This window comes from Bacillus rossius, chromosome 1 (genome assembly GCF_032445375.1).
Source record: "Bacillus rossius redtenbacheri isolate Brsri chromosome 1, Brsri_v3, whole genome shotgun sequence".
Classification (NCBI taxonomy): Eukaryota; Metazoa; Arthropoda; class Insecta; order Phasmatodea; family Bacillidae; genus Bacillus; species Bacillus rossius.
Window position 1 is genome coordinate 128621087 of NC_086330.1, and position 23862 is coordinate 128644948.

At 39.3% G+C, this 23862-nt stretch overlaps 1 protein-coding gene across 4 annotated transcripts in view; it reads right to left on the bottom strand.

Moving 5' to 3' along the window:
* Positions 1-20364: 20364 nt before the first annotated feature.
* The window catches only part of LOC134545858 (kelch-like protein 5), a 185046-nt gene continuing 181548 nt past the window's right edge, over positions 20365-23862 (bottom strand). For all 4 annotated transcript variants that reach the window (XM_063388640.1, XM_063388641.1, XM_063388642.1 and 1 more), the window contains exons 19-21: positions 22158-22305; positions 20817-20949; positions 20365-20600 (exon numbers count right to left, since the gene is read on the bottom strand). In XM_063388640.1, the coding sequence (XP_063244710.1) occupies positions 20441-20600; positions 20817-20949; positions 22158-22305 (441 nt within the window). In that variant the 3' untranslated portion in view covers positions 20365-20440. The remainder of the gene's footprint in view (positions 20601-20816; positions 20950-22157; positions 22306-23862) is intronic.

Here is a 23862-nt window from a genome sequence, read left to right on the forward strand (position 1 = left end):
CAGCCAAATTGTTGAGCTATAGCGCTATCAGGGAACATTTTGCGAAACAACAACCCAGCATGATCTGAACAACTAACAGGGAGATTGTGTTCTAAAACAAAACACATAAACAAGCACTCGGCATTCGTAACACTTTCTTCTTGCCGGCTTGCACTGCCACAAAAGCTTAACTTCTTGTTTCCATCAACACAGCGTACATTATCTTGACGTTTCTTGGTTTGGATGTGTTTCACGACGTCCCACCTTCCCCCATGCGATACAGCAAAGTCACAACGACACAGTGAACAAAAAGCAAAATGATCTCCTTTTCTGGAAGTTAAAATACAAGGAAACTCGTCACTGTAGGCTTTCTTGTATACAGTCAAGTATTTAGTTACTTTCTTTTCCGCCATGTTACTTGAGGTATGGAACCTTACTTGCTGCTTTAACCGTGTAATTCATTTCATAAACACATTCGCCGTGCAATTAATTTTGTAAACATATTGATATTTATCACGACACGAACTACCATAGATGACCAACAAAAAAAAAATACCCAAGCTGCACAAAGCATGTAAGAAGGTCAAGAATGCAAGATTTCTATTGGCGAATTATTTTAAGCGCTGATTACGGGTTGGCTACGCCCTTCGTGTTCTAGCCGAAGTGAGCGACGAACGTTACCGATCGCCGAGCTGTGAGACAGCTTTGCGAGCGCCACAGCGCAGCGCCGAGCACATGGAGAAACATAACCTTGAAACCTGATACCGGCCATTTCTAGTGCCGCTAAGCGAAAGGAAGCAAAAGCGGGAGATTCAAAGGCAAAAGCGGGAGGGCGGGAGGCTACACACAAAAGCAGGAAACTCCCGCCTAAAGGGTTGGCAGGTATGTATATATTATCCACCGACGAATCCAGACGTGCTGCCAACTCGCAGTGAGAGAGCCAATAAACCCCACCCAGCGAAGTCGAGCCATTGGAGAGGGGTCACCATATAGGTACCAGACATGCCCAGGAGCTGTATATCACTAGCACATCCTTTACCCAGTATGAAATCAGCTCTGCTATATAGGTACCAGAGACGAACCAGCGGGAAATGGGCTGCAGGGAGCGGCATGGTGCACAACCAATCTTCCCCCACACAAAATTCGAACGACATGCAGACACAGACAGGCCCCATTCTGGGTAACTTGAGTGCCGCCGAAGGAGAACTTATTCAAGTGCCAGTGGCTGGGAATGGACGCGCTATCAAGGCCTTAGTTGACTTGGCTGAGAGCTAAAACTGTGTTGCGACATGACTCGTCGAAGGAGACCACTTCGTGGCTCAAGCAGCCTGAATTCAGCTGGCCACCATTGGAGACACCTGCGACAGGCAGGGCATCGTGACGATACAAGTCAGAGTCTGTGACCAGGACTCCACTACAACTGCCGTGTTGGTCAACAGTCATCCTTGCACTGATGTGGCTGAGTAAAAATGACGCACACATCAAAGCGAGGTCGGGGTGCCTCCACATTGGCATCCAGTGTTGGAGGATGCTCCACAGTATCTGTCAATCCATGTCCCCACTACCAAACAAGGTTACTCTCGACCAACTCCACCATGGTGTTCCGCACGTGCATCGTGTCGCGATACAGTGTGTGCTCGACCAATGGAGCCATTTTTTGGCCACAGTTGAGCCCCTGATGCATTCCACAGTGAGGGAGCATGCAATACTGTCCTACCCTCTCAAACATATATTCATCCCCCTGCGCAGTTACGGACATTCGATATAACACTCCTGGCGTAAGTCCATGAAATGTTAAGTGGCAATAATAGAGCCCACAGAAAACCTGTATAATTTTCAAATTGTTCTTGCAGATAAAAAATATGGTAGCTTATCTTTGATGTAAATTTCAAGCCTATCAACAAACTAACTATAAATGCCCCACCACCTATGTTGAACATTATTAACACTGTCGCCAAAATCTTTTCATAATTTGACCTTAAGTCAAGATACTGGCAGGTGCATATCTGCAAGAGGACAAACCTAAGACTGTGTTTACAATATCCAATGGATGGATGTTTCAATTTTGTGCAATGCCCTTCAGTTTGCAGGATTCCCCAGCCACATTTCAGATGATGATGACGCACATGTCAGCAGACTATGCAGGGGACTTCACCACCGCCTATCTAGATTATATAATAATCTGGTCACAAATGTGGGGAGACCATGCTCACCACTTGACATTAGTTCTGTAAAGACTCGGGATCCACTGATTTACATGCAGCAGCGAAAAGTGTAACATTGGTACCACCGAGTCGGACTTCCTAGGGCTGGTAGTGAGCGCAGGGAGAAATCGTTCGATGGAGAAGCAGATACGCACACTCCTAGACAAACCATCGCCGCGCACGAGTGAACAACTGCAGTGCTTTCTCGGACTGACCAATTGGCTCTGCACCTTTATGCTGAAATTATTTATTGTAACCCCACCAATTACAGAGCTGTTGTCACCGAAAAAGCCATTTAAATGGACTAGCACTGAGCAGGACACTTTCATGGAGCATAAAACAGTTTCCGACAACTTATTGTCCAAACCAATGCCAGCCATGAAGGAATCGGTGCCATCTTGTTACAAACCAACGGCGAGAGTGAGCCGAGGATAAGAGAATATGCATTCGCCAAGTTTGTAGAGGTTGAGCGGCACAATAGTGTTAATGAATGTGAGTGCTTAGGCATAGTATGAGTATTGTGGCGATACCAACTACACCTAATGGATTGCGATTTGTATTACGAACTGACAGCCAGTGCCTTAAATGGCTGGCAACAATTCAGGGGTGTCGTTCAAAACTGATGTGCTGGGCGATGTTACTACATGTGCTCAACTTCACAATCGAAAATGTTACCGAAAATCAGAATGAACTGGCAAACGAGCTGTAACGAAACCCCGATGCGACTGTAGTGGCAGGGACGAAGCCGACTGGGACGAGCTTCTCTCTCTCCCCCCACCCAAATCGGCAGATACCAGACCACTGACATGCGTAGCAATAACCAGCCCACAGGGCTGTACAAATTTAATGGGGAAACAACACCTATCCTCTGTCCCGGCGCCGTACTGTAAGACAAATTCGTGCGAAACACACAGCTAATCGACACAGAGAGGAAGGAGCTGGTTGGACGTGCATGGGTGTGGAATGCGATGGGTACAGGGTTGTTAATGAACACTTGCAGGTGCTCCCCGCCGGAAGAAAAACAAACATGGTGGACATTTGCGCCACAGCAGATGCACAAACAAATCTTCCAGCTGATGCATGTCAACATACTCGTGAGCCATTCTGGCACAGACGAAACTACATGAGCCATACGATAGTTTTTCTACTGGCTGTGTATGATTAAATTCAAATGCAGAGCAGTACAAAGTTTCCAACACTGTCAATGCCTGAAAACCCAGCACTCGGATGGACGAGAGCAGCAGATGCCATTCAAACGAACCATCTCACACTGTCGCGCTCGACTTAATGAGATCATACCCACGCTCGTCTCGCGGAAACAAGTTCCTTCTCGTGGTAATGGATTGTTTCACTCGATGAACTGCCGAGCTGGTACCATCATGCAGGCACTGGTGTCAGAGTTCTTTTCCCGGTGGAGGTTTCCGAGGGAATTATTGCCACATGTGACCCTAAATTTTGGGACACAGGTGTGCAGAATTCTGCACCAAATGGCAAGTCATACAACACCCATCACCAGTGTACCATTCCAAGGCAAATCCCACCGGGATATAAAACCAAGAAACTAAGGTCTAGCTCAGACTACGACTGAAGGACGACCACACCCAGTGAGACAGCCATTTCCCCGACATCTTGTACTGTTTACTTCAGAGAGTAAATATCCATCACAGACGAGTCATCGTTTACTTAAGTACAAGGGCACAACATTCCCTTATCTGGGCAGTACGAAGTTGAGAGCTGCGACCCAGAGCATGCAGAGGTAACAATCGACGAGCGGATTAGGAACATGGCAGACACCTGTAATTCTGTATGGCATCACCAGATGGTCTACCAAAACAATCATGCTCTTGTAATGACGCAACCACCCACTGCCTTATCTCCCGGACAGGTAATTTACAACTGCCATTACCCCCTATTGGTGGGGCAACACAGTTTATGTGCCGGGCTGGCCCCAAAGTTCTGAACATCAAGGTGTTGAGAAATATGGCTATGGTGGTCAGGCTGCCGATGGGTCGAACGGAGAAATATTATCGGAAGGGAGACGACCAATTGTCAAGCAAAAGGCACGAACTCAGGACCCCGAACGGAAAAGGCCTGGGACCCAGACTGTATTTAGCCACTTCAAACCCAGCGGGGGACACAGACCTAACATTTAGGGGGTTCCCAGAAGTGGAAGTTACGTCATCCATCCGGAAAGTGACAGGTACTCCGCATTCGAGACAGCTGTTCCCAGGATGGATGGACGAGACAACTCCTTTCCGCAGATTCGAGCGAGAGACGAATCCGAACCAGCCCCACTGATTTTGGAACCTGACGATGGCGAGACAGACCCCGAGTGGCCAGAGGATGAACCGTTGAGGTAGCCTCCACTTCACTCCTTGGTAGACTCTACATTCCGGGTGGCAATAGAAGAACCCACCGAAAACTAGCAAGAGTCAGACCAAGTAACCATAGCAAGCAAACCACCAAGTAACCACTCCCATGATCTGCTATGATCTCCGACTACACTAAGACACCCCCCCCCCCCCCCGGTGTTACAACGTGTGTTACAGAACCCTTGAAGCACACCTGGACTACAACTGACCCGACCCGACCCGACCCGACCAAAAGAAACTTGGTCACACGAACGCTACTCCATCAGTATTCTGGATGGCCAGTTGGCAGATAACAACTGATGTACCTAAACATTGCCACACCCCTCTACCTGTCATGTCAATATAACCGCCTACATCACTGACGTAACAGCCACACCACTCAACATCTGCCATCTCACCAATGTCACACATCACGTCATCAACTTCACCGTTCATAAACGGTGATGCAGCAGCTACATCAGGCTTCCATGGTGGACTATGAAAAGGGGAGGGGGCATTGACGTCGTCCAAGGCTACACCTTCGCCCCTCAAGATCGATGTGCCTCGTCCAGTCTTCTCCTCCCACCATCACCCTTTGTGACAAACTGCCTCGCCAATGTTTGTGTGAACGTAATTATGTAATTTAATTAGAATAAATGTAATTGTATGTATGTATGTATTACAGGTATTTTACGAGGACGGAGAAGCACCGTGCGCGACCCACTTCCGAACTAATCTGACGTGGGCAGGCGACATATATATGAATTTAAGAAATAGACACGTAATCTTTTAAGTAATAAAATTTCATAATAATTAATCGTAATTTGTAATTAATTTTGTGCTGCCAACTAATATTTTTGGCACAAATTTAAATTTGAAGTTTTAAAAAATTAAATAATGTCACCAGTCATTCCTTTGCTGCAAGAACTTAAACTTTTTCCTCGTCCTGTACACTCCCATTCAAACATTGTCAGACCTGTCTCCCCAATTTTCCCAGCCCTAGATCTGATTTTTGCCGAGTCTTTGCGAGTCAGAATGGTATCCGTTTAATGCCACCTTGGCGCACGAATATCGCCTGTAATCTGCCTCCGATCCGTGGCGAGAACTGCTGGGTCCTGCAAACTCTCAGAGCAGGCTAATTCCAAGACCTCTCCTGATGCGAGCCATTTTCACCAATGTTCAGTCACGCCTCCGGGTCCTGTAGAGCCTTTTTCCTACTGTCATCAGCAGCCCCCACACACCCCACCTCTCCAAGTTTTCCTGGGAACACCAGCCCAGGGCTTCGACCAGCCACTAACCCTGGCCAGGGTCGGCCTCTCTACAAGGCCACGACACTAGTCCCAAAATACATGCTTATACCACCTGGTGGTAGTTTTGCGAATCACTTCCCTTGGGAGTTTGAACACCTGCTAAACGCCTGCCCTCTGGCGTCTCCCGCAGTAACCAGTACCCCGTATTTCCTTCCCAAGCCACCAGAGCGCTGGCCTAGTCAGCTCCATAAGCTCTATGCTGCTACCAGCCGCCTCGTACGAGTTGACCTCTACTCGGTTCAGCCACATCTCAATAGGTCACGCTGACATCGGGCAGTCCCACCAACTTCGAGATATCGAAGTCTGCTTCTCTCAACAAGCACCTCGGTGATCTTCGGAACCTATCGGTCCGAAAGCCGAAGCCTCTCCCCCTTTCTTTCTTTAACATCGCCTTTTAATTACGAGTCTCTGCCGCTCAAAATTTACTTCGTGCCGCGATTCGGAACTGACTACTTTGCATCTAGATCTACATCATCAGTACGCCTATGCGTTTTTCTTTTAAAACCTCCTCAGTGGATTTGGGCTGTATACTGAACATCACAAATTTGGAATGATTCAGAGCCGAAAACGTATTACACATTATAAAAATATGATGTAAAGTTTTTTCACTAATGTTGGTGGTCCTGTATACACTTATACTTGTATCATATCTATGACTTCGTTTGTTTACAGTTTAATGTACATTTTCCCTCAATTCAAATCGATAAAAGAATGTTGTTTACATTTGTCATATAAAATATGTTTATATTTACCACTATTTTCTTTGAATAACATGTAATAGCAATTAAATTTTACGTTACTAATAGAAACAATATCATAAAATTCTGAATAAAAAATACACAAAACACAAATATTCAGTAAAAATTATAAAATATGACAAAAAATCACACAATTTCGTAAAATACCATAAAATATGTGTGTGTGTATATATATGTATGTATGTGTATATATATATATATATATATATATATATATATATATATATATATATATATATATATATATATATTTATGTGGAATCAGGCCAATTCTGTGAGCATTCAAATGTTAAAACCTAAAATTTACCTAAATTCACAAACCTACAAAAAAAAACTATTTTCTTGTGAGAAATTCAGTGAAGCAGTTTCTTTTCTGATTTATACAAAGATGTACCATACACTTTTTACAATAGAAATGGGTACGAAGCTTTCCACAATTGATATTTTTGCACCGTGTTGGTTCCTTTTTTCCATCATGTAGTGGCAAATGATTGACATTGTCCAACTGAACAGTTCCCAACGGTCGCTGTTCCGTACGACCTTTGACAACTTTTGGAGCTGGAGGTGATGCTGACTCTATGGATGGTCTTCCTCTTTTCTTGCATGCTACCGTCTTTCCCACCTTTATCAACTCCTCAGCCAACTGAAGACGGAAGTGAAGGAGATCGAGCTGATCCTTCTTTGGTGTGTTCACCTGAACACGCTTGTATTCCAACCATGAATTGGTAATTGCCATATCAATGGCATGAAAAATAAGCCGGAGCGTCCATTTTCTGGAACGAACAGTTATTCGGTACAGACTTATGAATCTGTCAAACAAATCCACGCCTCCCATTGCTGCATTGTAGCACTTGGTCACTTCTGGGCGAGTGATGTTGACATACTCTTTTGCTGCAGTATCCCATCTTTTTGCAGTGTCTGTTTCACCTATGCCTACAAAGTTGGAGGAAAATACAACAGATCTGTTGTCTAACCATTTGGTTACAACTATGTCACCATCTTCACTTACAACTTCCTCACTATGTCCTCGTTTCATCTTCTTTTGTTTCAGGATTTTGTCATCAGTCAGTGGTGGGTTACAAAACCTGTTGAGGCGAACAGTACATGCAGAAAATATATTTCGACTTTTTAGGATCTGTAATAGGGGGTAAGAAGAAAAGTAATTATCAAAATACAGGCAGTTGCCAGCAGTCAATCGCTCTGAGAGTTTCAGCACCACAGCTGCTCCTAGTCCGAATGATTTCAATTGTTCTTGATCAAGCTCTGTAGACTTTCCTTGATAAAGAAGAAAGTCACAACACATCCCACTTTTCCCACACAAAACAAAGTTTTTAATACCCCATGGGCTGGGCTTTCCCTTTACGAATTGTTTCACAGAGATTTTACCAGTAAAAGGTATCATCTGTTCGTCAACTGCAACATCTTGCTCTAGTTCCAACTCCCGACATCTCTTTAGAACACTATCAAACAATGGACGCACTTTGTAAAATACATCTCTTTTGATGTTTGTAGCATTGCAAAATGGGTCATAAGAATATTAAGAATAAGTTTGAGGTGAAGGATATTTTTTTTTGTTGATATAGAAAACAGTTCAGATATGTTAAGAATTGTTATTAATTACTTTGGTTAAATTTCATGGAAAGCCTTAAAATACTTATTTCCTTGAGATACTTAATTATAAATTTGAGGGTTAACTCTAGTTCATAATAATTAATGTTGATATTTGATAATTAATGTCAGTAATTAAAGCAGTATAGATTATAATTTTAAAGGACATCATTTTTAAACAAAAGTTTTTATATGAATTTCAACTTTGTTTACTAAATTTTTAACATTGTATTTGAATTTTTTGGGTAATTTTATATTCTATTGGATATTGCTAGTGTAATATTTTGAGAATAGTCTGGAAGGTACAGAAGGAAGAGCGGACAGGCGCGACACACTGGCGCCAGAAAGCTATTTTTCACTTTGTAAATGCGTGTTTGGGATTTACGCGTCACGTTGTACGCACAGCTGTAGCGACCGTCTGGAAGGGTCTCTGGAGGCTACCACTAGCCAGCCAATCAGGGCAAGCCCTGGCGTCAAGTGATGTGCCCTCACGAATTTCCTTATATGGTCATGTTTTGGAATTATGTACGCTGATTGGTCAGTTGGCCCACGGGGTTGCCTCCCTTGTTTTCACCTTTACAAGGGAAGGTAATCTCGTCGACCAAGTCACTTGTTGCTCGATCGTCACCGAACTCGGTCGCGTCGTCGGCAAGTCACGAAACAAATGAAAAATTATTAAGGGACAATTTAACGCCTAGGGGCTGGGGCCACGCCGTAGTTTTTTAACCTAATTTCATTTTTTTTTTTCGGACTATGTATTAGAAATTTAGGCCCTAGGCGTCGGCATCGGCCCGACTTGTGTGATTTCGGTCCGCGATCAACGGTACCTTGAGTTACATCGCTAACCAAGGGACAGTAATAAATTCTATTTTTTTGTGAGCGACAAGACTCAACGACCATCAACAGAAAAATGTCTGGTATGGTATGTATTTGGACCTCATCCTATCAAAATTCAAAGACGTCGTTAAAATTTGAATAAGTAAAGACAAAAATGTGCAAGTAACGAAGTTTTTCTAACTAAATTCTTTTGTAAAATTGTGTATTGAGGCCATGTAACAATGAGAAAAAACATTTTTTTTAAAGAAATAAACAAAGATAATTTAACAAACTCTTTTATTTCCAAATAAAGCAGAACCATAGTAATGAAAAATTCCTCAGGAACATTGTTTGTTTTGTTACGTTTCTATGTGTGGTTAGCCGGGCAAAAACATACAACGTAACATGTTGTTTTGTGAAGCAGCTTCCCAATTGTCCACAAAATGCAAATTGTTGCGGATCTGAAAAAATCTTTTGCGAGAAACTTTCGTATTAGATACAAGCTCTATGTTGATTGTTGGGTCCCAATAAAGCTCAGCTCGTGGAAGTTGGAGTGAGCCCATTAGGATATGAAGAGCAATCACAGACTCTAGTTCATGAATGGAGCAGTCCTTGAATGTTTTGTTATTTTGTAGGGCATACATTTGAGTAAAATTGCATGCATCTTCTAACAATGAAACTGGAACATATTTGCGAAATATGTGGAGTGGGGAGGGAATATCATCCACAGGAGAGGGCGAATTCCATTCCGGGGTTGGTCTGCATGTGTAAATTTTTTTTGTCGAACGAATTTCACTTTTAGGTGTAGTCACTGTGTTCAAAGATTCTCTTACACTTTCCTCCACGACAGATAAATCTTCCACAGCTGTACATTCTTCAATAGCTGCAACGTCTTCAACACCTACTAATTCTTCGCTGTTATTTTGATGGATTTCTTCTTCAAAATTTACCTGATCATTTTCAGAGTTCACTTCAGAGCCCACCCGAAATCCCGCATTATATAATTCTTTGTCACACACAAGTTCTTCATTGTCGCTCAAGTTTTCTAGATCAGAAATATTTCCAGATTCAATCAAGTCCAATATATCACTTGTAAATACAATTTTACTGTAAGTGTGCTCCATAGCACTCATTATTTACAACAATGTAATCGAAACAAGCTATACAAATCACTACAAAACATACTCTACTGACATGACCATGTACACTATACTGTACATTATTTTTCTTGACCTGTTATTGTTGAAAATAATCAACTTTTCAGACACAATTCATTTTATATTCTCACATCAATACTTCTTTTGTGTGCAAATATAAGATTTTTTGAAACAGAGACTATAGCAACTACGTCACATTCGTTTCTTTGAGCATCTACAACAACGCAACACCAAACCGCCAATTTTGAAACAACAAATCAAAATTCATAGATATCATCACAAACTATAGACACCTACATTACATATATTATAAGTGCAGTAAAGTGTACACTGACTTTCAAACAATTTTCTGAGGGGTTTTGTATTTCTTTGACCTAATCACAAATCTGTGTACAGTATAATGTACATTTGCTTTAAATTGTTTTCAAGCAGTCTTATTAATTTGCCACTGAGGAGGTTAAGATGTGATCAACTAGACAAGGGATGATTTCCACAACGGTAGTGTTTAGGTGTTAAGGCGATTGGTGCATGGAAAATATTACGACAAAACTAATTTAACTGTACATATTTATTTTTGATGCTTCTTTTTAAGACATAATATACCTAGGATATTTTTAATAAACTTTTTTTTTACTGAGTTATGTCATTTTAAATGCATTTATTTTTATTCCAAGCCAGAATTATTTAGAAAACACATAATTATGTTAAACTTAAGTATAGTTCAAGAAACGAGTGTACGAATAGGTTTCTGCACCTATAAAAGTAAGAGAAAAAAATTTCATAGTCAAAATTACAGTTTAATATTGACAATTTCCATTGATCACTGCTGGACTACTTCAGGAGCGATTTAAAGAATAAATCTAAATGAAAATGAAAACATAATTGGCAGAACACTATTGAGTTATGTATATATTTTCATATCCTTTTGTTTTTGATACGATCCGACTCAAAACACGCCCTCTGGAGTGACAGTTCTAGTGTTGCGTGTAAAACTCTCGCCGCCGGGAAGAATGTCCCCGCGACGTGGCGCTGAGGGGCGGCGCTTGTCGGAACCAGGTAGTCCGGCGGAGCTCCGGCTGGCTGGCCGCAGCCTGCGGGAGGGGAGGGGGAAGAATGGGGTGTAGAGGGAGGACGAGAGAGGAGGCCGAAGAAACGAAGGGTCTGTCAAGATCGCGCTTCATAGTGGAGTCTATCTTCGCTCAAGCAAGGAAATTGTCTCTGTACAGAAAAATTCGTACAGCGAAATTCTTTTTAGCGGTTATGTTTTGACTTGAAGTTGAATATTGACACTGTGATTATTCTTTGTGGTGGTTGTTTACACATATGAATAAATTTTTACCCTCCAGATTAATATGTTTTGACAGCATAGAACATCAGTTGTGAATTCCGGTTAGTTAGGGTATGCTATATGCACACTAGAATGACAGATCTAAATTTAACCAAAAAAATAGATTTTATATTTATTAAAATTTATTTAGAACATCAAATAAACACTAGGCTATTCCAGTTATATGAAATAAAAAAAAATTGGAAATGTTAGCTAGCGATGCCAGAATGTTGGGCACACTAATTACAAATGTCCTTTTGTAATATTACATTGCACAGAACACTGAAACCCTAATACTTCAAGTGTTTGTTTACAGTTTTATTATTCTGTGCTACGTTATTTAAATTTATATGTTTTATTTATTTTGGGTTTAGAACTATATTTCTGACATTGTTACAGACGTTTGGGCTTTTCTCTATGTAATTATTAAGTAATTGCGGCTTTTGGAATTACGTTTTTCACGGCCAGAAATTGCCCGAGGTTTTGGCGGAACTTTCAAAAAGTGCCTCGAGCCTATTGTTGTAAAAGTTACGCTACTAAAAAGAAGCTTGGTTTTGGCAGTTTTGGTGCGTGCAGCCTACCATAAGTTATGTTACGTGTGCGGTAATAATAGTATGTATAAAAAGGTTATAATCAGACTGCTGATTGTATGTTAAGTTGCGAACGGGAATATGCGATTTTAAAGTTATTAACGTCAGAATATATCATTAGTCCAGGTATGGCCATTTTGTTATTACTCTTTCACTAACGCTGTACTGACGCCCTGCAACTTTTTAACATTGCCGATTGATATTATGACTTTGTTGATGTTGCTGGGATAAACCAAAACCAGGCGCTATTAAATATTATATTTACTAAATTAATTAGCCTCTCAGTATTATTAATGGCACGATCATATGAACATACAATGCACAACTATCTTAGTGGTCTTGAGTCTATTGGTCTTATGTTTTATCGGACAATTGATTTAATTTATGAGTTAGTGAATTTTTCGAACCGTAAATCCATTTTTTAACTCTACGTGAAACATTGACATTTGCGAAGTCGTGCCCATGTACCTGGCAACGATAGTTAAAAAAAATCGGAGTGATATTTTGGTCAAATGGAATTACTGTATTGAGGGATACGTAGTATTTGTTTATTCGTGTGTAAGTAATAAATCAGTCTTAAAATCAGTTAATTATTTTGTCTTCCTATTTCGTATTCTAATTGAGATAAATATCAGATAAGCATGTGTTACTTGTATCACGACATCAAGGTATTATTTATCAGTAATTAATATTTCATTTTATTTTTTTGTTAACTAATGTGCATAGGGCAGTGCACTAGACATCACTACCTGTGTGTAGTGTTGCGTTACACTTTTTAACGCATTAGAGTTCATATAAAATGATAAATCCAAAATTTCATTTAAAAGTATAAATATCAGCGATCAATTTAATTAATGTCCATTATAACTCAGTCAGTAAAACACTCGGAAATATGTATAGGACCTGTTAACCTAAATATTTGTTAACAGTTAAAATGAACTAAGATGTGTTAGTGGTTTTTTCTCTCTCCGTATATTAGAGGTATGGGACATCAAAATACGCATATGTCGCCCATTTACTTTAAATACAGAATTATAAACTACATATTGTGAAAACATTCTGCAGCAGTTTTTGCTGAACGGAAAAACACGGATGAGAAGACAGACGAAATGTGTTTGGTAAGTGATTTTTCGTCAAATGAAATGGAACAGGACAGTGCTTATCAGAATGAAAGTACAGAACTACTTTTGTGCAAGGAAATGTATTTTACAAAGACATTTCAAGAGAAATCACCTTTAAATGAAATAGATCTTGCTGACATGGAAGAAATAGACTTAGATTTAGAGGCTAGGCCCCTTTCAAGTGACGAAATTTCTCTTGAAGGGCTGAAATATGTTTCTGGCTACATAGCTCACCGTTTCAGAAATAAATATCCTGACCTTGGCACTACGGATTTCAATTTGGAGGACGATAGCTGGATACATGTAAAATCAAAGGGTAACTTAAAATGTCCCACTAATGAATTTTTTGAATTAATAAAGATCGCTGAAATGTGTTTTGATAATGTTCATGGCAACAATTTGTGCAAAAAAGAGTGGATTTTTGAATCACTGACTAAAATTATTTGCGGAACAAATACCCAGAAGAAGTTATATACTGTTTTGTAAGGGCAAGAACGTATATGTGTATCAAGTATTTGAACATGAAATATTTTAACGAACAAGACCAAAAACGCAAAGAAAGTAATAAGATGAGGAAAACTACCCTCTAAGATTTTTCATTGTGATAGTGTCCACTTTCCTTCACCATAATATGTATGTTCATAATTTATTTATGATGTTTTTTAATTACTATATTTAAGAAAAGCATTTATTGTGAATATCGCAGCAATTATGTAGGGCTTAAGGTATTTATTGTATTCCAAATATTGAGTATGTCATTTTTATTGCCTTTATTAAAAATAATATATACGTTAACAATGTAACAAAATTGCGATATTTGTGTATTGCTATTGCAATTTCGTTTCTTGTAAACATTATTGTAGACTTTTTCATATTGAAATTAAATTTGCTATAGGGTTGTTTGTATTTTAATTTTACAGTTATAAGATTTTTTATATGTTGTTTACTGTTTACAAACATTTGAAAAATATTTCCTTAACCATATTTCCATTTCCATGGCAATAGTTTTGTTAGCTTTTCGGGTAACTCTTCTACATGGATGATAAGATGGTGCGACATCTAAAACATATCACACCACCTTTACATAACTATTAAACTAAGAGGTGTTTTCTTTACATAATATTAAAGCACAATGTTTCCTTGTGGCGTAGGTGATTTAGAATTTCCATTTATCTAGAAAAATGCGCTTTTAGAATGTTTTTTAACACACAGTTTCGGAAGGTTTTTGAAGAAAAAAATTGACTACCCGTTTTATTTTTTTGCAGCTGAAATATAATTAATCCGTAGGAAGCGCAATGGTTTAAAGTATTGATCTTGAAGATTTGAAAAGATTTATTGAAATAGTGTGAGAGAACGAGCGAGTTGAGTGAGAAGATGTGCGGGAGTGGCAGAGGTTAGCTCTCAGCCACATGTGCGCAGTTACGGACAAAAAAATAATCCATTCCGCCTCCCCATGGCGAAGGATGAGTGAAAGAGAAACCTGCTAAACCTTCCCCTCCTCCGGGAACGATAGAATCGTATCGGCTGTGTGTTAGAGGGAGAGCGAGATACAATCTTCGAGGTTCTTTTAGTTACCGCTAGATGGCAGGCCGCAGAGCGACCGCCAGCGACACCCTTCCCGTCTGAAGGCCATCTCGCCACTGACGGGCTTGAACTAAGCTCCTGACCTCCCTACATAGTAACGGTCACCCACATAGGCATCTAGACTCTTTAGTGGTCATATGATACAAAATTCATTGTTTTCGGGCTTGTGACCATTTTTTACCGTGCACCAATCGCCTTAAGTCAGTCAGTATAGATCTAGCTCGTAGAAGTAGTCATGTTATAGTCATCATAAATAATTAATTTTTTTATAATCATGAAACGTTTGCGACGGGTCAGTGTGCTAATAGCCCGGGCAGATCCTGGAAGACATCACCCTGTTTGGTGAGTTTCTACTACCTTTACTCCCTGACCATCATTGTGACTAGAAGGCATTTTCTGCCTATTTCACCAACTGTCTGTGAATCAGTCCTGAACATATGTGTTTCGCATCTGTTCACAGACAGGGACCAAGTACCAGGTTACAAGTACCAGACCAGGGTACAAGTACCGGACCAGTTTACAAGTACCGGGCCAGTTTACAAGGACCGGGCACATTCCAAGGACCAGATCAGTCTCCACGGGGCAGATGACTAAGGCCCTCTGACGTCCCGTCAGCTGTTCCACTTCGTCCAGCAACCTTCAGTTTTTAAAAAACCTTTTCGGACTAGCATTCACCCCGAAGTTTCTCAGATCAGACAGCCAGAAGTTTCCTGTGACTCCTTAACTTGTTTATTGTTACAAACTTTATTTAAATTATGTTAATAATTGTCTAATAAGGGCCGGCCCATTCTCCTAATAATAAATTTTAAATCCAGGTTATGTATGTTTTTTTGTTAATCAATTGATAAAATATCCAATGTGAAAATAATCAAAAGTAAAATAAAAACAGAGGTACTAATATCTAGATGAAATCATTATTTTGCCTTCTGAAACCAAAAGATCCACTTGTTCCTACCCCAGCGAATAGTAACAAAGTTATAACATAACTTGGGTTTACTCTGTTATGACTGAGGAGTTTAACAACTTCAAAGGGGATTTGTGTACATTAGTTATAAATTCATAAGTTCCTGAGAAACCTAACGGTGATTCGGCCGCTTTCTGTCGCCATGACACTCTGACCAGAGCAGTCTCTTCCGATCGTCACCCGGGGTAGGACGCATCTTCCGCAACTCGTTGACTTCGCGAGTTCAACTGATCCTTTAGCATCCGGCACATAAATTAATAATTTTCTTTTAGTTTCTCTTCGGGGCCTACTCTGGGTGGAAGGCTCTTTCACGTAATTATTTAAGTCCTCTGGAACATTTAAAATAAACTATGAGACTTTTTATTAGCCATGTCACAAGGGGTTCTGGGTCACACCTAAGCCGGATGATTTGCTGTTGGCAATCTTTGCAGCATAATCGAGGAGTAGAGTTGTGAGGATTCGCAGCGTCATTAATTTGTAATATAAAACCCTTTTACCAGATACCATGTGTGTTTTCACCTTCCAACCATATACCGCCAAAGTAAGAGCCGTGGCGTGTTGCACGGCCTGAGAGCCCATTGGTGACCATCATTCATGTGTAGTTGCTTAGAGCGAGCTGGTAGGATAGATTTATAATACAGGGGTTGCAAGTCTTGACACATAGAGGTGATTTCATGACCCTGAGAGAGTAGTCGGATCCACATGCCCAGTATTACATGTGGTGGAGCGCTAAACTAACGAAGACCCCATGCCTTCCATAAATTCAACCCAAGTGCGATAGCACATCGCGATAGCGATGGGATTTTAATTGATCTATTGTGTGTAACCTGTGATGAACTGCCTCCGTAATGCTGGAGTGAATAGGTCTCACCCATGTACAATGAGGTGTCTGCCTGGCCGTTGCCATAAAAGCACGAAAGAGCTCAAAACCAATGAGTCATGAACATGAAATATGGTTAAGGCAGAGTAAGTCTGAATGACTCGGTTGCACTCTGTCCAAGGCCATTAAGAAGGATGTTTGAGGTGTAGTTAAAGGAAATGAGGTTTTATGCTGGGTAAATTGATCTTTGGCTTAGGCCTACTGCAAAAATTTTCTTGTTTTTCGAAAAGTTGTGCGTGCTCGCAACTCGCGACAATTAGACTGTCGCTGTGGAAGATAATGCACATTTTTTTTTTTTTTTTTTTTTGGGAAATAAAAACTTTTCATTGTGCATTGCATTGTGCATTGGGCCAACCCTTTAGAAAATATAGTCCTTTAATTTGTGCTATGACTCAAAAGAAATTTATTGAGCTCATGAACTTTATACTATTTATAGAATGTAAGTCTTGATAAATAGTGAAACTTTTCTAGATGCTGTGCCACCAACTAATAATTTTGGCACAATTTTAAATTTGAATTTTTTAACAATTTCTGTCACCAGTCCTTTTATTTGCTTGCTGCAAGAACTTAAACTTGTTCCTACTCTTGTACACTCCAGTTTAGTTTAATCTTTGTTAGGCCTGCCTCCCCAAGTTTTCCCAGCCCTAGATCCGATTTTGCAGAGTCTTTTGTGAGTCAGACTGTGTATCCTTTTATTCCCGCCTTGGCGCACGAACGTCGCCTGTAATTTGCCTCCAGGCCGTCATGAGAACTGCTATGTCCTGCAAGCTATCATGGCAGGCTGCTTCTAAGACCTCCCCTGACATAAGCACTTCAGGGCATGATCTCGAGTCATTTTCACCAACGTACAGTCACGCCTCCAGGCTCAGTAGAGCCCCGTTCCCACTGTCACAGCAGTTTCCACCCACCCCCCTTCTCCAAGTTTTCCTGGGAACACGGCCCAGAGCACTGACCGGCCACTAACCCCTGCCAGGGTCGGCCTGTCCCAAGGCCATAACTCCAGTCCCAAAAAGTACATGCTCATGCCACCTAGTGACAGTTTTGCGAATCACTTCCCTTGGGTGTTTGAACGCCCGCTAAACGCCTGCCCTCTGGCGTCTCCCGCAACAACCAGTACCCCGTAGTTCCTTCCCAGGCCACCAGAGAGCTGGTCTAGTCCACTCCATAAGTCCCATGCTTTAACTGTCACCTTGTTTGAGTCGACCTCTACTTGGTTCTGACACACCTCAGCAGGTCGCGCTGACATCAACCAGTACCAGATATCGAAGTCAGTATTTCTCGACAAGCCCCTCGGTAATGTTCGGTACCATTCGGTCCGGAAGCTAAAGCCTCCCCTCTTTATTTTGATTAACTTCGCCTTTTAATTACGAGTCGCTGCCGCCCCAAATTTATTACGTGCCGTAACTCTGGACTGACCACTCCGTATCTCTGGCATCAGGATGTGTCTCCATTTTTCTTTTAAGATGTAATGAGCTAGACAAGGGATATGATTACCACAACTTTAGTGATTAACATTTCTTCAGTCCGTGTAGGTCTACCTCGTAGGAGTAGTCATGTTTTATTCATCATCATTTATTAATTTTTTTTTAAAATCATGGAAACATCCGCGACAACCGCGAGTTCGCGAGCTCAGCACCCGGGCTGATCCTGGAAGCCATCTCCCTGTTTGACAGGGTCCCAGAACCAGACAGATTCCAAGTACCGGACAGTTTCCAAGGGCCAGATGCTGAACTGACCTCTCCACCCTCGAGTCCTTCCTCCATCAATGGGGACGACTAAGGTGCCCGAACGCCTCGTTAGCAGCATAACTTTGGCCAACCATCGTCAAACTTCCAGTTATTCAGTTTTTTAGATCTTCAGAATAACATTAAGCCACGATATTGTAAAAGGAACTGAATCTATTTATTGTTGCGTATTTTTTATTTTATTTAAATTGTGTTAATGATCAATGAAATTATTAAATAAGAGCCGGCCCATTCTTTTAATAACGTAATTTGAAATCCATGTTATATATGTATATTTGTTAATCAATTTATAAAAAGTCTTACTGTGAAAATAATCAAGAGTAAAATAAAAACAGAGGTACTAATATCTAGACGAAATCATTATTTTGACTTCTGAAACTAAAAGATCCACTAGTCACCCCAATCATCAAGAGAGAGTAAAGTGTAATAAAGTAATAACAGAACTTGGGTTTACTCTGTTATGACTGAAGAGGTGTAACAATGCAATGAAAGCATGCTTTCTATTTATTATTGGATATTATTAATTAGTTAAGTGCCAAAAGGCGTAACATAAAGGCTTTTTTCAACAATATTTTTTGTTGCCTTTATTTATGTATGTGTATATTATTTTATTATAATGTTATTATTAACTTTGGTGTCCATATTTATGAAAGTTAAATTTTCAACAGTTTGTAATTGTGTTATTATTAATATCCAGGAGTATGTCCCTGGTGGTGCACAAGTTTTCCAAGTGGTTAAAAGATTGAACCTGTCGTATTTAAAAATAGGTATTGTGGTTATTATTTGTAATTTGTTTACTTTTTGCCTTTATGATGCTATTCTTTTTCAGTTTAGTTTCTTGTTTATAATTTTTTACAAATTGCTAAGTTCACTAGTAAAAAAGATTTTCCCTTTTCATTTTATGATGTTTTTGATTTTGACTTAGTTCCGAGCCGGTGGGAATGTTTTTTGGGTATGCCGTGCATAGTTGAAGGCACACATGCCTGCAGTCTACCCTGATAAAGCGAAAATTACAAGTCTATTGTTAATAAAATCGATAGGAAACCTTACAAGTAAGGCAATACGCACATTACGTTTAGTGTTATAGCCCCAAAAACATTTAAAGTCTTTAGATATTTTTTTTTAGCCTTGGGGTTTGAAAAGTTGCAGATTAAATAATGGGCCCTTAGTTCCTATTGATGGTCCTGACTGTCCAGTAGCATGGCGCGAGGCATGGTTGGTTGAACGCTAAGTACAGTCCCAGACTGCAACAGACTGGTAACGTGCATGAGAATGCACATGGCCATATCAGGGGCACCCTCTCAGCACTCTCTCACAAGTCAGCAACTGTGAACTGTGGGCACACACATAACTTATGAAAAATACCAATAAATGATGTAAAAAAAATTTTTATAAATTAAGAAACCAGGGGTTTCATTCTGCAAACTAGGTTTGAATTGTTCAATAAATTGTTATTCTCATTGAACTTACTTCCTTAATGTATACACAGGCGTACAAAACGAAGATGCTACAGGTCATTTTGCACCACCACTAGGGTGAATACAAGGTGAATACCTATTAAAATGAGAACTACAATTAACGCTCAAAGTGTTTAAAAATTTTTATACACACAATATGTATTTGTTCAGATATTTAGGATAAAGTGATGACGGATAAGTGAGCTGGTTCTGCTTCGTCTGGCACCACTATTGCTTAATTCCTGCGTATGCCTTTAAATGTGCACCAAAAATTAACTCTCAAAATCGTCACCATTTTAAACTTTTTCCTAGTTATGTGTTTGTAATTGTCTTTTGTCAGTGGCATTTTTTACCTAATGAGAACTTGAAAAGTGTTTTTTAGTGTAACTGTGTGCACAATTGATATTGTAATTAATTTTATTTTGTTGGGGAAGGTTGTCTGATTCATGAATCTTGAGAAATACATCCAAAAAAATGCTACTTTTCATAATCAGAACACAAAGAAACTCAAAATCATTTAACAATCTTTTATCATACACTTATTTTCAGATACACATTTATATCTGAATATCACAAAATGATATCTTCGCTAGTCGTCTTTGCCGTACAATTTGTAAATACTATCCCAGAAACTCATTCTTGTTTTCTCAAAGCCATTTTCCATGCTAAGCGTAGCGTTGATGTTCAGGCAGTGAGTGTTTGTGGCAGTGTTGGCGGGCCAACTGATTTTCAATCCAAGGCTTGGATTCCTGAAACATTTGTAAACCATAACAATAGTATCAGGTGACTTGGCCTAAGATTTCAGCAATCTAAGAACATCTTGTGACTTATGTTGGATTTAGTTATTTGGGAAAACCGTGCAGTGCGGGCCACACGTATTTTGAGCCCTTAGTGGCCCAGCACTTTTACAGATTATGCATCTAGCCAGGCAGCCTGCTTAAAAAATAGACCAACTGATAACATACCCTGTCTTTGCAAAGTTAGTCCATATGGACACCATTCGTTGCTGTGTTATCCGCTCACTTGAGTTGGCAGGAAATGGCGTAGTGGCTGCTGTATAATAGAAAAGGTAGGTCAGATCATCTGTGTGGCTCGGTCCTGGAATGCCAAAGGGACACAATAAGCAGTGGCTGTACTAAAAAATAAAAAAATAACAATAATAGGGTTGGCTGATTTAAACCACAAATGTTTAAACCAAATGGATTTATAAAAAAATTTTTTTTTTAAATATATATTTTTTTAAATTCAATATCTTAATATCTAATAACAACAAAAGTTTGGTAATTAATGTTTATTGTGATTTACAAGAACACAATGTTATATACTAATCGAGATCTTAAAATTTAAATTATCTAAATTAGTTGTAAATTATACCTCTAAACACTCCTCTAAACTTAAAAATATCAAATAGTTAGTTCCTATTCTGTGGTAAATCTCTTTAATGTGGGAAACACCCATTCTATGGAGAATCCTCCTCCTGTGGGAAAATACCCTTTCTGTGGTCAAGTTCTTGGATGTTATAAATTTTCTGGTTCAACATGAGTGGCAGAAAGCGGGATGTTGTATGTTGTATGACTTACATAAAAAAAAAAACTGGTTTAAACCTAAAAAAAAACCTAGTCTAAACTCTCTCTTATATATATTGACATTAAAAAAACCTGGTTTTTGTCCAACCCTGAACAATAATAAAGGAACTGACTTAACTTTTTTATAGTTACAATAAAATTATAATAACCTGTTATTATATGTTAAAGGGTGCCTTAATTCTGACCTTACAGCTAGTAGCTGGAATTACCAATGTAAAAAATTGGAATTTATTCAGGCCCGATCAAACATCAGGTTTATTTATTTTATTTTTCACACTTGGTATACACTGAAGATATTTATTACAGTAGTTATGTTGTCTACCGGCACTCCAATTTTCCCCACTGAACTGCTGCTTCTTTATATTCTCAACTCAATTTATTTCAACTAGAGTTAATGCCACCAATATGAGACTTGTCAATTCACTGTCAATATATGCATTACCAGCATTAAATTTGTGTTTCACTAGTTTGAGGTGAAGTTTTGCAACGCATTGGTGGGGCATGCACATTTGGTTCACTTAATATATGCGAGTAGGAATCAAATAAATGCAGCCAGTGAGAAAGAACACGAGTACATCAGGGTTGTTGTTTATGTGACAGAGATGTTTTGAAATGTAGAGTAGAGTAGAGTAGAGTAGAGTAGAGTAGAGAAGAGAAGAGAAGAGAAGAGAAGAGAAGAGAAGAGAAGAGAAGAGAAGAGCGCCCTCGCATGTAACTTACCGTAAAGAGGTGTGGCACCATGCACACTGGACTTCCCCAACCTCCCGTTGTAGCTGAACAGGTAGTTATACACAGGGGCAGATGAATGACGAATGACATCCATGGAGTATTTATAGACACCTTTTACGAACATCAGATCACTCCTAAGCTGTGGACAGTAAAAAATTGGTTCTATCAAAGAACTAGCACTGAAAAATAACAAAACATTATCATAATTATTAAAAATATTGGTTTCAGAGTCCTGCATTTAATAGCTGTTTACAGGCTACATTTTGTACTATGAAAAATAATTATATTCTTTATTAATTGCAAACTTGAACAACCTAGATAAACCTGTAAATACTTTAGACAGTAACATTAATTTGAAACAATTGAGTAACAACATTAATAAATAAATATATTTTTCTAGTTTTATTATTATAATGGGATTTATATTTACTAATAAATATAACAATTAAATTATTAATTATCTATAGATTTATTTATTTTAATAATTCAAAAAAAATTTTGAATTTTAATAAATTAATAATTATTTGGTAATAAATAATTTATCATAAGCTCAGGATATGTCCCAGTTGTTTTGTACTATAGTTTTTGTGTTGTATATTGTTCTTTGTTTATGTCTATGTTTATTGTTACCTCCCTTATTGTTTTTTGTATTTTTTTTTGTATTTGTTCCCTGTAAATAAATATTGTGTATAATTTTATTTTCTGCACACGACTAAAGTTCCCCAACTGTTGGTGTGTATTACAAATAAATACATAAATAAATAATTATTTCAATTTTCTTCCACCCCTTTCCCACAAAAGAATTACATAATTCTATAGCCAAGTACCACTCATACCATTAATTGCTGACAGGTGGGTATTACTTTCTCTACCTGTAATGGTGTCATACGTAAAACAGCTAAAAAACAGTATAGTTCTAGAGGACAAATATTTTTTTCTATCACGTAGTAGCTGCCACAGTATGCATGTTATACTTATACCATCCTTAAAAAGCTAAACTACAGAAATTATTTTTAAAGTCAGTTATCAAGTAATATCTCTCTAACGCTATTCTATGATGAAAATGTGATGACTACACTTACTCTATAGACGGGTTCGTAAGGATAGTCCAATTAATTTTTACATAGTTTTATTTACTATTAATATTTACATTACTAATTAAATCACAACACTTAATGTCTATTCACAGATCACTCACAATTGAAAATGTCTGTTCATTAATCACTAAGTATCTTACCAGTCCACAGTTGACACTCCTCACTGAAGCTATGCTCAACAGTGGTTTTCCCCTTACCCCGCACCTGTCCACACACACAGTCTCGCGCCACTCGATCACACACGCACGCGGTCCCGTCACTCCGCATTGCATCGCTTAACAGGGGTCTCGCTCCACTCCTCGCCGAAGTCACACTTCACTCAACTCCCACTTTCAGAACTATCGAAACTCCTGTGGAGACCGGCATCGCCACATTTATACCCTTGATAGTCCTTCTGGAACCGACTGGGGTGGTTAATTAAAAAATATCAAATTTTAATAATTTTAGCCCTGTACCATTTAATGTATGAGCTTGATGAAGTGTCGTGTCATTCAGACGCTCGAAGCATCCAGCATAACGACACTTATTTACACCACTCCATGCGGTGGCCTCTGTAAGCCCACAGGATTCCCAGGCCTCTCAGGGATAGATAACAGTGT